Genomic DNA, 13,570 nt, shown 5'->3' with positions numbered 1-13,570 from the left:
CCGACATGCACTCACCTCGGTCGTCGCCAGTGACAAGGCCTTACCCGAGGCCTCCCCGCTGGAGGATCGGCTCTTGACTGATCCCCTGACACGCAAAGCGATTTCACTCACCTATCGCATAGTGATAAACAATAAGCCTGACCCTCTGGTACACCTCCGACGGCTCTGGGTAACTGACCTAGGATACCTAGAGGACGATGACTGGCAGGAAGCCCTCTCCTCCACCAGTGAAGTTGCTATCCCAATGCGCCTACGTCTCATTCAACTTAAAATCCTCAACAGAACATATTTTCAGCACACATACTTGTCAAAATAGGTAGTCGCCCGGATCCTGGGTGCCTTAGAGGGTGCACGGCAAAGGGTACCTTCTTCCACACGATCTGGGAGTGTCCACAGCTCCAGTCCTACTGGGTGAAAATTGTCTCTACACTAGCGAGGGTCAGTGGGAAAACCATTGTTCACTCTCCGCGTCTATGTCTTCTGAATGTGTGTGAAGCCATAGACTTGACTCTAACAGAACACACATGGGCGTCCCTGGGGTTTGTCCTTGCCATCAGGAATATTTCTCAGGGGTGGGTGGTCAGAGATTTACCTAAGTTCTCTAAATGGGCCAAAGATATGGACAATGCTATGATTGCAGAAAAAGATGTATTCAAGCATAGAGGTTGTCCTGCGAAATGGGACCACAAATGGGTGAAATGGATTACATCGCGGGGTGATATCTGTCCATCTCCTTCAGTTGAACTGTGGAAAAACGCTTTGGACATTGATCTTCTTACTGTCTGATGTTGTATTGAGACAGGATTTAATTTGTGACCATTCTTATGAGCCTTTATCATTGTGTACTAGTATTGCGTGGCTTTGTGGCCCACCACTGTACCATCGCTTTTGTTTAATAAAAAGAGAATTTAAAAAACAAAAAGTTACTTTTCTGCAATATCTAGAAACAAATCAGACTTCACAATTAAATTGGATTTATTAAACCTATTATAAATAGTTGTTTAATAATTTTTCTAGCTATTCCCATTGCCGAAATACAGTATTAGTATTGAATATTGCAAAGCAGCTAGAGTCAAAATAGCTTTGTGGGGATATACACTGCAAAGACAATATACAAAATTAAACTTTTACATTTCCTAATTTTAAATACTATGCACCTTGCCTGATGGGCAATAAAGGCCTACTTAAGAGTGACTTATAAATATTGAAATAGAAGCTTTAGAACAGGTAAAAGGTGTTATTTTGACAGATCAAATTTGTAGTAAAAACCTGGTTAGCCAAGCTACTAATGGCAGGCTTGCAGTCATTTTACATTGTCATAGTAGTGCATCGCACAATATGTGCGCTCCCCCAAACTTGTGCCATTTAACTCACAGGCCTTGGGTAAACCCTGGTACCATATTCTTGGGACTTATAGCTAAGTTAAATATGCTAATCAGGTGTATACCAATTTGATCATGTTGAAAGGACGACCAGAAACACTTCTCCGCTGGTTAGCAGGGGTAAAATGCAGATTTCTACAGCCAGCAAAAATAGCATTAAGCAAAAGGCAAAAGATAATCTGGGGTGATCCTGCAGAAAGGGCAACATTTCCAACAGGGAACATATTGTAAGGGTTGCCAGAAAAAAAAAACAGAAGAGTGACTTTCAGTTTATCACCAATATTGTTGTTCTTGTATTTACCTCCATGGACAAAGAATGAATAAAAATAGCTTCTCAACAAAAGTGGCAAGACAGATTCAATTATTTTACAAAAACAGGCATTTAGGTCGAGCCCATGTGCTGTTCTGCGAGGCATGCTGTATTCAGTTAGGGAATTGAAGCTCCCCCCACTCTGTGCCCATATTTTTCATTGGCTTGTGTCATTGTCCACTGGAAACTGTGGCCGTTCATTGGTCAATAGGCTTAGAAGTCCCTCCTTAGTACCGCCTTATCTCATTCTGTAACCTCGCATGGTGACACCCCCTGTTACATGCATGTGTTGTTATTCAGTAGGCTTTAATTACAGCCTCTGAGCAATATTTTATAAAATAGCTGTGTCCTGCCTGCTGTTGCAGGCAGGACACGCTCTCGCCTAACGCTTTATATTTTATTTTTATAGCACAAACGCGTTTGCAATGCGAAATGTCTCTCATTCGCAAGAGTTTAAGCTATTGGCATTGTAAATGACAATACGTTTTATTTATCTGTTTTAAAAACATCACATAAATAAAAGGCATTGTCATTTACAATGCCGATAGCTCATAATCTCGTAAATGTGTGACCTATTACATTGCAGATGCTTTTTATTATTTTCCATTGCTCAAGTCATAATCAAAATACTAAGAAGAAAAATTCGAAGTGGTGATAGTTCTTCCTGGACAGACCTATGCCTAAATAAGTGACTATGTTATACAGTATGTTACTTAAATCTTAATGCACACCACCAAGAAAAGGTGAATTGCAAAGTATTGGAAAGAAGAATAAAAACCTTTAATGCAAAATGTGAGCTACCCAAAGCAGAGCAATCTGAATGCAATCTGAAGCGAACAGACCAGAGCCCGGATTTATGGCTACGTGCATATTAAAGCTGTTAAACATCAAAACGGAAAGAGGCCAAACCCACATTGGATGAAGTATTAGGGTAAGCCCTTAGGCAGTTGTAGTCTCTGCAAAGAGACAAATGTCATATTCTAATGGCTACCTGAAAAACAAAAGACACACAATTGATGGACGGATGCAGCACAAATCAAAACATTCACCCCCAGTCAAGAGATCTGGGTTAAATCCATCATACTTTTGCTCACCATGCCACCCCAGTTTAGACTTGGCCATATGCAAATCAGTCTTGACCCTGTGCCTCATGGGTACAGTCCAGCCGGCTCTGCCAAGCTAGGTCCTCCCTGGACCGGAAACAAGCATCCTAGGCCCGGTTTCGGGGTTTTACCCCTCTTCAGCCAGGATAGCTTGATTCCAGTGGCACAGTGAGCCCAGGACCCACGTCTGGGCATACCTGGCGCACTTAGGGCTAGAAAGCAAAAGACACACAATTGTCTGGCTGATGACGGCTGATTAGCCAGAAACCGGTCCCAGGATGCTTGTTTCCGGTCCAGGGAAGACATGGCTTGGCAGTTCGGGCTGGACTGTTCCAATGAGGCACAAGGTCAGACTGATTTGCATATGGCCATGTCTGAACTAGGGTGGTGGAGTGAGCTAAAGAATGATGATGGATTAAACCCAGATCAGTTGACTGGGGGTGAGTGCTTGCAATGTTCAACACTCCGTCCATCATCCCCTTTGGTTTTACCTGAAAAACAAAACAGCAGGATGACTTACAGTGAAAATTAATACTGCTTTTCTTTTCTCCATGGACATAGAATGAACAAAAACAGCTGGACAGCCTCACATAAAAAGCCACCTACAGTGCCAAGGCATGTTCAATTAATTTACAAAAACATATTTTATTACTTTCTCTTGCTTATTTCATAGTCAGACACAGTCTGTTAGCTGAAAGAACACAATTACAAATAATCAAGAAAGAAAAGTGATATGTTTATTCATTCATATACCCAGGCTCACAAATGGCCTAAATCTTTTAGATAAACTATTGTTTTTTTCTATTTTAGCCACTTTCATTTCTCTAATCTTCATACATCGGAGATAAACGACCAATTCACAACATCTACAATCTTTTTTCAACTACTCACAAAATTCCTACAGCTCTTCTGATCCCTTTCAATGCTGCTTCCTAGCGTTATTACTGCAACCGAGGGTGCTATCTCCTTGAAATTATATCCAAAGTTTGCGGAACAAAATTCACCTCAAATTCATAAATACATCTGCATAATCTGCAGGTTCAACCAAACTCCTTAATTCATCACATTGGAAGTACCCAGTAAACAAAAGATCTTTTTAGATGTGTAATATAGTCTATTTTTCAGGAAAGACTGATTCTGTAAAATATTTGCCACAGTCAAGACATCAGAAATTAGTCTAGAAAGAACCATGCATTGATTATTTTCCTAGCCAGTCTACAGCTCAACATTGTATTTCTTCATTTCTCTGGTATTCAAAGTAGAAAAATCTACTGTAGAGGTAAGCGTCCCGAGGGGCATCAAGTGTGAAGGGGACCTTTTGTAATTAATAGCACAATAAAATGATATGATAAACTGATACACTTTCAGACAGTACAAAACAATAAAGGTGATATTTTGTACTGTCTGAACCTTTATCAGATTAACCTACAATTTTATATTGTTATTAATAACCGAAGTTTACTTTCTCCAATTCTTTTATTTATAAAATGTACCATGTTTAATGAAACATTAGTGGCGGCTGGCATGTCCCTAGGGTGATGAGGCGGGCGTGGAAATAAAAATACACTAAGTAAAATAAAACACTTAACTTTCTGCAATGAGCATAGTCCTCCGCTGTCTTCTCTCCTCGAGGCAGGCTCCCAAGCCAATCCTGGCGCTGCTCTCATGCTCATGAGAGCAGCTCTCTAATTGGAGGGAGCAGTCTCTGTCTGCGCTACCGAGGGCACTGAATGCGTGCACTTACTTTCAACCCCGCTGTCTTAAGACAGCGGGGTTGAGAGGTTTAAAGTGGGCATGTGTGGCTGGCCGTCACAAGATGGACAGCCAAAGAGACATGTGCATTTTAAACAAGTGCAAAAGTCAGCCCACCCTCCTCCCTGTTGCTGCCATTCAGCAGCAGCCCCGCCCCCCCGTCCTTAGCAGTAGCAACGCTGAACTCGCGTTCCATGCAAATGCAAGTACTTTTAACTGAATGCAAGTACCTTAACTGATTTGTTATAGTTTTATTGCATCGTTTTGCACTTTGTTGCACTCTGTTTTAACATAAAATAGACTCAACTGAACTTAGACGATCACAACCTGCGGTGCCCATATGTAAGAGCGGGCCCGCCTTGGAACAGGTCGGTGCTCTAGTTGTCCTTTGCCGGCAGTGCTTAAAAGTACAAGCTGGTGCGTCAGATAAAGCATAAATATGAGTTAGAATGCATGATGCTGTTGTCTGACCCAGACCTGGTCTTTTTGAAAGAAACACGGGATAATGATACTTCTGGGCCCGACTGGAACATTGCTCTACAGGGAGGATATCAAGTGGCCTGCGTAGACAGGAAAGGGAAAAATGGGGGGGGGGGGGGGGGGGCATTGCCATACTATATTGCTCCTGCTTCAGAATTAGCATTGAGCCTACCCAACAACTTGAAGCGGAAGCCATGAATTTGAATATTAAAATGAATAACACCTGGACCTTCCCGTGACTACTTCTCTACCGACCGCCGGAGTTAAGGTCCACATTTATACAGTCACTCCAGACTCTCTTAGAATCATGTGTAGAGATCCCTACTTTCACAATTTTAGGCGACTTTCATTTTCACCTCGAATCCAATAATAATGGAGACACAGCCGTGCTGCTGGACAACCTGGCGGGATTCGGTCTGACCCAAATTATCTCGGAATCCACACACAAGGCTGGCCACACCCTGGATGGCATTTTTACCAATAATCCCAATATCATATTAGATACAATTCTTCCCTTACCATGGACAGGTCAAAAAGCTATCTACTTTAAAATACTGATCCCAGAGAAAACCAGGTCCCACCTAAATAGACGGCCCTTGGTCAAGGCTCGCCCCTGGCACAGAATACAAAAACATGAAGAGCTCCTTGATAGGAATCCCCCTATGCCTGTATCAGATAACAACCTGGCAGCCAACAACATTGATGAATGGATTAGATCAGTAGTAGACCAGTTGGCCCTGGAAAAAATAAGGAAACAGAGAAGAAGTCAGGCTTCAGCACTCTGGTACGATTCTGATCTTAAAATCATTCAAGCCAAATGTAGACGATCAGAGCAAAAATGGAAGGCGGAGTACAGCAAGGAAGGTAAAACAGTCTACAATTTAGCCCTAGAGGAATATAAGGTAGCAATCAAAAAAGCCAAAATGAGCGGTCTCACAAACAGAATAGACGCAGCTAAGAACTCTTCTAAGGAGCTCTTTAAGGCAGTCACTGTCCTGTCCAAGCCGCAACAGGACCACCAGTTCATACCAGATCAAACAATCTGTAATAAGATTGCTAATTATTTTCAAACCAAAGTACAAGCAGTCTACAATGAACTCTTAACAATAGCCCCTAATTTAACCAAAAATAATGACAACCTTATCCATGAGAACCCAACCTGTAGCAAACTGTACAATTTCCCGACATTAACAGCAGATACAGTAAATAATCTGCTGCTACTAACTAAGTCAGGTTCGCTCACTGACCCGTGCCACCCTGCTATATTACATCTGGTTTCAGAAAAGATTAGCATCCATCTAACCCCTCTTCTTAATGATGTGAATAGTTCGGGGATCTTTCCCGTGTCTTGGAGAAAAGAATGTATAAGGCCCATCTGGAAGAAACCCTCCTTAGACCCTACAGAGGTGAAGAACTACCGTCCAATATAATATCTTCTGAGAGCAATAAAAAGTTTAGAAAAATCAGTTCATACTGAGCTAACTAACTATCTAGATTCTCATGACCTCCTAGACTTCACCCAACATGGCTTTAGACCACACCACTCCACAGAATCTGCCCTGATTATGGCCAAAAAGGAGATTCGCAAACAGCTGGATGGGCAGGTGAAAAGCCATACTTATACATCTTGACCTATCAGCAGCGTTTGATACCATTAATTATGCAGTGCTAACGCGGCGGCTGAAGGCAATAGGGATTAAAGAGACAGCTCTAACCCTTCTTCCCTCCTTCTTGACATCTAAGGAGCAGACGGTGTGCTGGGACAACTTGAAATCAGGGAATTTCTGCCTCCAATGTGGGGTGCCACAATGCTCAGCATTATCACCGACTCTTTTTAACATCTATGTTACCCTTTAGCCAAGTTAATCAGGGAGCATGGTTTCATGGTGATATCATATGCGGACGACACTCACATAGTTATATCTATCTCATCGAGTGTTGAAATCACAGCTACCAGTTTGGTAAGGGGCCATTTATACAGAACCAAGCATGGTGGCCAGTAGTGGCAGGAAAGTGCCCCCTTCCATCTGCCAAGGCTAGAAACCTGGGATGATGTTTGACAACCAGCTAAACTTCACAGCACAGATTAATCTCCTGACTTCCTCATGCTTCTTTTTATTGAAGATCCTACGTATGATCATGCCTTTCATTCCTCAGGATCTCAGAAAAACACAGATAAGTGCGCTATTCCTCTCAAAAATAGACTATGGTAACTCATTGTTTGTGGGCGTTGACAAGTACCAGATAACTAAACTACAGTCACTGCAGAATGCCGCTGCACGACTGCTACTTGACATTCCTAAATACCACTCTATCTGCGGTAGCATTAGACAGCTCCATTTGCTTCCGATTCAGCAACGTGTGGCATTTAAATCCCTCTGTCTGGTACATAAGGCACCGTACAGTGACTCAGCCTTGGACATGCAGAAACTATTTCTCTGGTACTCTCCGCGAAGGAATCTTATATCAGCCAATTCAGGTCCCTAATATCCAAAAAGCCAGATGGGAGGGAAAAGCCTATACCACCGGGCAGCCAAAGTTTGGAACAGACTGCAGATCACCATTAGGCTACAGCCTAAAAGGCTTCAGTTTAGGAAAATGGTCAAGACCTGGCTCTTTCCCCCAAATAATTTCATTATTTGCTCAGACAAAACACGATACGTCTCTCTCAGCGCCAAGACGCCACGGCATTCGTGCGATCTTTAAATATGCTACTTACTTACTTACTGAACACTCTGTTCAAGAAGACAAATAAAATGGTAATGAATTAGCTTCATTACCATTTAATTTTTTTTCTTTGGGGACACTTCAGCGGGCGACGCTCCTCTGCTATAACGGAAATGCTGCCCCTGTGAAGCATCATATGATCTGAGAACTTAGGTTGATGAAACCAAACTCAAAATAAGTGAGGTGCTGTATAGAAAGTGCAGTTATATGAGAAGTAATATGGAATTGAAGGATGCGAGTAGTTCCTATTCAAAAGCTAAACACCTGATACGCTACTACCAAAGAGATCTTAAGGTGGAATACAGTTTTGCATCAATACATTTCGACTCTCTGACCTCATCAATTGATATTTCCATCAGGACATTGGGTGGAGCCTAACTGTAGGTGTGTTTAAAATCTATGTAAACAGCACTGATCAACTGATAACGTTGTGTGTCACAGCAAACCTTATTCCGGTATTCCCGTAGCCTTCTCATAACGATTAAAATGAGCAGTTGCACGTGACAAGGCAGGACAGGTTTCCATCTCTAAGATGGTGTTACAGAAGGAAAAGAACTGTATGACCTAAAACAATTAAATTTGTAGTAGACAGATGTATACACCCTTCACACCTGCTTCAGACATTTTTTCAAACAGAGTCCATCACCTGTATGATCGGAAATAAGCTTCATTTATTGTAAAGAGGTCTGAGTCCTTTGGCTAAAAAAAAAGCCCTTAGTGCCTGGCATGACCCACCCACTTTTCACCTGGGACTACATCATTCTTCCGGATATTGCTGGGCTACAGAATCCATGATTAAACCAATTAGTTGCGTTAAGCATCTGACTGTAGCTCTTAGCAGAGTAAAAGCATCTTGTAAAGTGATCTCAGTGGTCTGGTGGGCAAATACAATTTTAAGCCTTTTAAGTAGCCAAGTGGTTGATCATAAAATCTCTACAAACAAATGTTAACGTTTTAAAACCAGGGTCTATAGAAGCAGCCACTCAGAAACACGTATGCTGGGACTCAACTAACATGCTTACTTTACAAAATTCTTCAAACGAGTGACAGAAAGACCTCTTGATATGCAGCAGATACCTCCCAGGTCCCCTACTTAATACAGACGTCAAGATCTTGGCAGGAATACTGGCCACCCGCATTAAAAAGGTCATTCCCATATTTGTCCATGGATCGCAGGTAGGATTCGTACCAAGCAAGACCTCTTGCTACCATAAGCGTACTCTATCCCACGTCTTATGGCTGTCTATAGACTCTCCAGACGATATGTTAGCATTCTCTCTCAACGATCAAAATGCATTTGGTATAATTGAATGAAAATACATGTTTCACACTCTCCAGAAGATGGGATTGGGGGAAGCCTTCATCATCAAACTCCAATAGCTATACGAAACCCCCACAGCACAGGCTAATTGCTAAGAGTTTCTATGAGAGTCATTCCTAGATTTTTAAGGGAACCTGCCAGGGAACCTTTAGCAGGGGCCATTCAACAGGATGGAAAGATAGCAGGAATCTCTCGCCAGCAGGCCCCTCCAAAATACTTCTATATGCGTACAACACCCTAGTTACCCTCACTGACCTTCACACTTAACTACCAGCAATCACACAAATTATCTAAGACTTCACAGAAATAGCAGGATGCAAAATCAAGTGGGATAAAAGAGAGGCACTACAGTTGTTTTATATGAAAACAAATGCAACCATAAACAGACTACAAATGTCAATAATAAACCCAAACTCCTCAAATATTTTTGGAGAGTGGAGAGAATTGTAGCAGATAATCTTGAACCACATATTGCCATAACCAATGCAGATTATTCTAAACGTTCCCAACTAAATGTATCAATTTGGGGACTTGGAGGTGTCCCCAACCTGGCTGCGATACGCCCCATATAATCTGCACTTGCCGGACCTATACGGATACTGGTCATGAGTCCAGAACAACCGAAGTAGGACCCTAGATATGCCCCCCCCTCTCACAAACTAGTCCTACTGCATGATATGATTGATCTCCCGACACTAACTTGTCATATGAGACTTTGCTGGCCACTGCCATAACTAGAGCAAACATCTATATTCTGCAGCACTGGTGGTCACCCCAGAGGCCCACTCATAATGAATGGCTGATGCAAATGTGTAAAACTGCAGCCACTTAACAATTTATCTACAAAATGCAGGACAACATGGAAATATTCGCACAAATCAAATTGCCTTTCATTGACAACCCAGCCCCAGCTATATAGGACGCAACAGTCTAAATGGATTTAAATCTAAAGGTCTATATGTATTCTCAATCTCATTTAACAATCTTAGCCAGATGCTTTTGACACATAACCCTCTCCTCCCCCTTTCTCTCCTCCACCCCACTGTCAAGAAGTCCCATTAATGCCTACGATGGGGCTCAGAATCAGGACCTACCACTACGGCCACCCTGCTGATCTGCTCCCAACACCCAGTCAAAATACTGCGCTGACCCATGCCCCCCATTTTTTGTGAGTGTACTCCATACAAATGAGAACCTCGGTTAAGCAACCATTGTACCCTAGCCACTTCAAGTCACATGACCAGATGAGGGAGTGCCCAAATGAGCGCTAACATGGGCAAATGTGAATACTTCTGGTGATGGTGGGATCCACATCCCTCGCAACTACATACTGTGAAGTTCTCAGAGGCCAACGATTCGAAGTTCCCCTTCATTCTCTTTGTCCCCGCGCAGGCTCTTCCACTTGCCCTACTCCCCTTTCTCCTACCCACTTTCTCTTTTCGCTCACCCCTCTTTCCCTTCTCCCCGATCACGGGATCGTACTTTCAGCAACATCAAGTGAGTCATGTCTACTGAGCATTTTCCTCGTGATTGCACCACTGACCTGGACAAGCTCCCTATAAGGAATCAAGAAGAAGACCACAATTACTGTTTTGTGATTGTTATAGTTACTGCTCTTAAGGCTCATTAGTGGTATACTTTGTTCAGTTAGCATAAAAAGATCACTGCCCCCCTCTCACCCGCAAAGCCTTATTTCAGTCAGAATGGAAGTGCACACTGCTACCACTATGGACACCTCTATGGACATAGATCCTTGAAACTGTAATGCAGGACTATATTTGTACTTTGTAGTCTGCAGGCACATTATAATATTATCACCGCGCTGTGAAGTGGTGGAATTGTTATACAGACCCATTGCAATATGTTTTTTCATTTATATGCCATAAAAAAGTGAAACACAAATAAGAAAGTACTCACAGAGAGGACAATAACAGCACCATAGGAAGCTTTTCTGGCTTGTTGCATTTGCGGCAGGTAACTGTGCAAAATGGCGGTCACAAGTCCCAATGGAGGAAGTCACAGCTTAGAACCTCATTCCTATGAGTTTGAAAAAACATGTACGAGTGAATCCTAACATCTTTAGCAGGCACTTCAGAGTTTGGTGACCAGCCTTAATCAAACATCAGGTACCATAAAAAAAATTATAGACCACCAAGCAATCTTGCCCACTCCAACAAGTTATGCCTCCCCAAGCCAAGGCAAGAGGAAAGGGCTTTAACCACAGAAACAACCATCTCTGATAAGCCTAGAGGCCATGAAAACATGACCCTCGCCACATTCTTCCCTCGTCTCCACAATGTGACAGACACATAAAAACAGTTTTCAAGCAGTGACCAGGTGCTGAACACTTACGGTCTTGGTTAATCAACGTTCAAATTAAAGGATCAATTTGGTTTTATTTTTTAATGAAAATATAAAGTAAAAACTTCATACATATACTTTATCGCAAATACCGTGTTAGAAATTAGATTAGTCATTTTGGCTTTTAAGGAACTCTACGTTTTCACGGTTATAATTTAACTCAAATTGTAGAGGGACTGCGTGAAGACCGAGATGAAAATAACGCTTCTCAGGCAAGAGCACTGCTGTGGGCAAATCAGCAGCCCCAATGTGCACTGACGTCTTAAATGTGCGTCATCGTCCACCTTGCCCGTTCAGCACAGGCTTCTGCCAGTCGCGCGCTTCACTTATAACAGCATGCACGGCTGCCCTGACCCCTGGCCTCCGCAGCCACATTTTCATTACAAGCCGGCCGCAGATTACTTATGGAACAAGTCAAGTGAACAACTACCTGTTTCTATTTAAGCATGCAAAACGTGATTAAATGAACACATGAGCAGCACTGCAGGCTGTTATTCTGAAACAATATCTCCATCTCCATTATTTATTATAGAGCCTATGGAGGCACGGACAAACAAGTTAAAAGACAAGCATTGAAAATGCAATAGGTCTCGCCTTTGATTAAGTTAAAGCCATTTGCTTGCTAATAGTATTGTATAGCAAAGCAAATGGCTTTAACTTAATGAAGTTCTAGCTCCTATTACCATCTTCTAGCACCAAATACATCCTTAAATGTCCCATGTACAGCCGGGGTTGACACTCCTATTACCCCTGCCCTCCAATGACACTTTACCTGCCACGGGTGGTGGTGGTGGTGGACGTGGTGGTGGTGGACGTAGTGGTGGACGTAGTGGTGGTGGTGGACGTGGTGGGGGACGTGGTGGTGGGGGACGTGGTGGTGGTGGACGTGGTGGTGGACGTGGTGGTGGACGTGGTGGTGGTGGACGTGGTGGTGATGGACGAGGTGGTGATGGACGTGGTGGTGATGGTGGACATGGTGGTGGTGGTGGTGGACGTGGTGGTGGTGGTGGACGTGGATGTGGTGGACGTGGTGGAGGACGTGGTGGTGGTGGAGGACGTGGTGGTGGTGGAGGACGTGTTGGTGGTGGACGTGGTGGTGGATGTGGTGGTGGTGATGGATGTGGTGGTGGTGATGGATGTGGTGGTGGTGATGGACGTGGTGGTGGATGTGGTGGTGGACATGGTGGTGGTGGTGGACGTGGTGGTGGTGGACGTGGTGGACGTGGATGTGGTGGACGTGGATGTGGTGGACGTGGTGGTGGTGGACGTGGTGGTGGTGGACATGGTGAACGTGGTGGTGGACGTGTTGGTGGTGGATGTGTTGGTGGTGGACATGGTGGTGAATGTGGTGGTGGTGGATGTGGTGGTGGTGGACGTGGTGGTGGTGGACGTGGTGGTGGTGGACGTGGTGGTAGTGGACGTGGTGGTAGTGGACGTGGTGGTAGTGGACGTGGATATGGTGGTGGTGGACATGGACGTGATGGTGGACGTGGACATGGTGTTGGACATGGTGGAGGTGGTGGTGGTGGATGTGGTGGTGGACATGCGGTGGTGGACATGGTGGTGGTGGACGTGGTGGTGGACATGGTGGTGGACGTTGGGGACCTGGTGATGGTGGACGTGGTGGTGGTGGTGAATGGTGGTGGTGGACGTGGTGGTGGACGTGGTAGTGGTGGACTTGGTGGTGGTGGTGGACGTGGTGGTGGACGTGGTGGTGGTGGACGTGGTGGTGGACGTGGTGGACATGGTGGTGGACGTGGCGGTGGTGGACGTGGTGGTGGATGTGGTGGTGGATGACTATTGGGTAGGAGGGTGCTGGCAGAATGCGGAAGGAGAGGAGGATCTCGAAGGGGGCACATGGGAGAGCAGAAAGAGGCCGTATATTAGAAACAAAAAACGGCGAGTAGATAGAACACGAAACAGATTTAACGAGGTGGTCCCTTCTTATAGCTTATGTCAATGTTCCTTAGCACCCCGTTTTTAGTAAACAGGGGGACCATGGGAAGATTAATTGATTAATCACGCATGATGATCATGTGCGATTAATTGATTAATCACGCATGATGGTCGCGGGCGAAAATGGGTGTTGTTCGAGTCACGGCGTTGGCTTACCAATGTGTGATTCTGGGCAAAT

At 44.0% G+C, this 13,570-nt stretch overlaps 1 protein-coding gene across 6 annotated transcripts in view; it reads right to left on the bottom strand.

Moving 5' to 3' along the window:
• UROS (uroporphyrinogen III synthase) overlaps positions 1–13,570 on the bottom strand; it is a 426,340-nt gene that overhangs the window by 399,004 nt on the left and 13,766 nt on the right. For 4 of the 6 annotated variants that reach the window (XM_085606250.1, XM_085606246.1, XM_085606249.1 and 1 more), the window contains exon 2: positions 10,993–11,112. The exons of the other annotated variants lie outside the window; for them this stretch is intronic. In XM_085606250.1, the coding sequence (XP_085462376.1) occupies positions 10,993–11,040 (48 nt within the window). In that variant the 5' untranslated portion in view covers positions 11,041–11,112. The remainder of the gene's footprint in view (positions 1–10,992; positions 11,113–13,570) is intronic. 6 annotated transcript variants of the gene reach the window in all.

The sequence above is a fragment of the Triturus cristatus genome, chromosome 1_2 (genome assembly GCF_964204655.1).
Source record: "Triturus cristatus chromosome 1_2, aTriCri1.1, whole genome shotgun sequence".
In the NCBI taxonomy this organism is placed as follows: Eukaryota; Metazoa; Chordata; class Amphibia; order Caudata; family Salamandridae; genus Triturus; species Triturus cristatus.
Note: the sequence above shows the minus strand (reverse complement) of the source record. Positions and strands in the feature narration are given on the sequence as shown.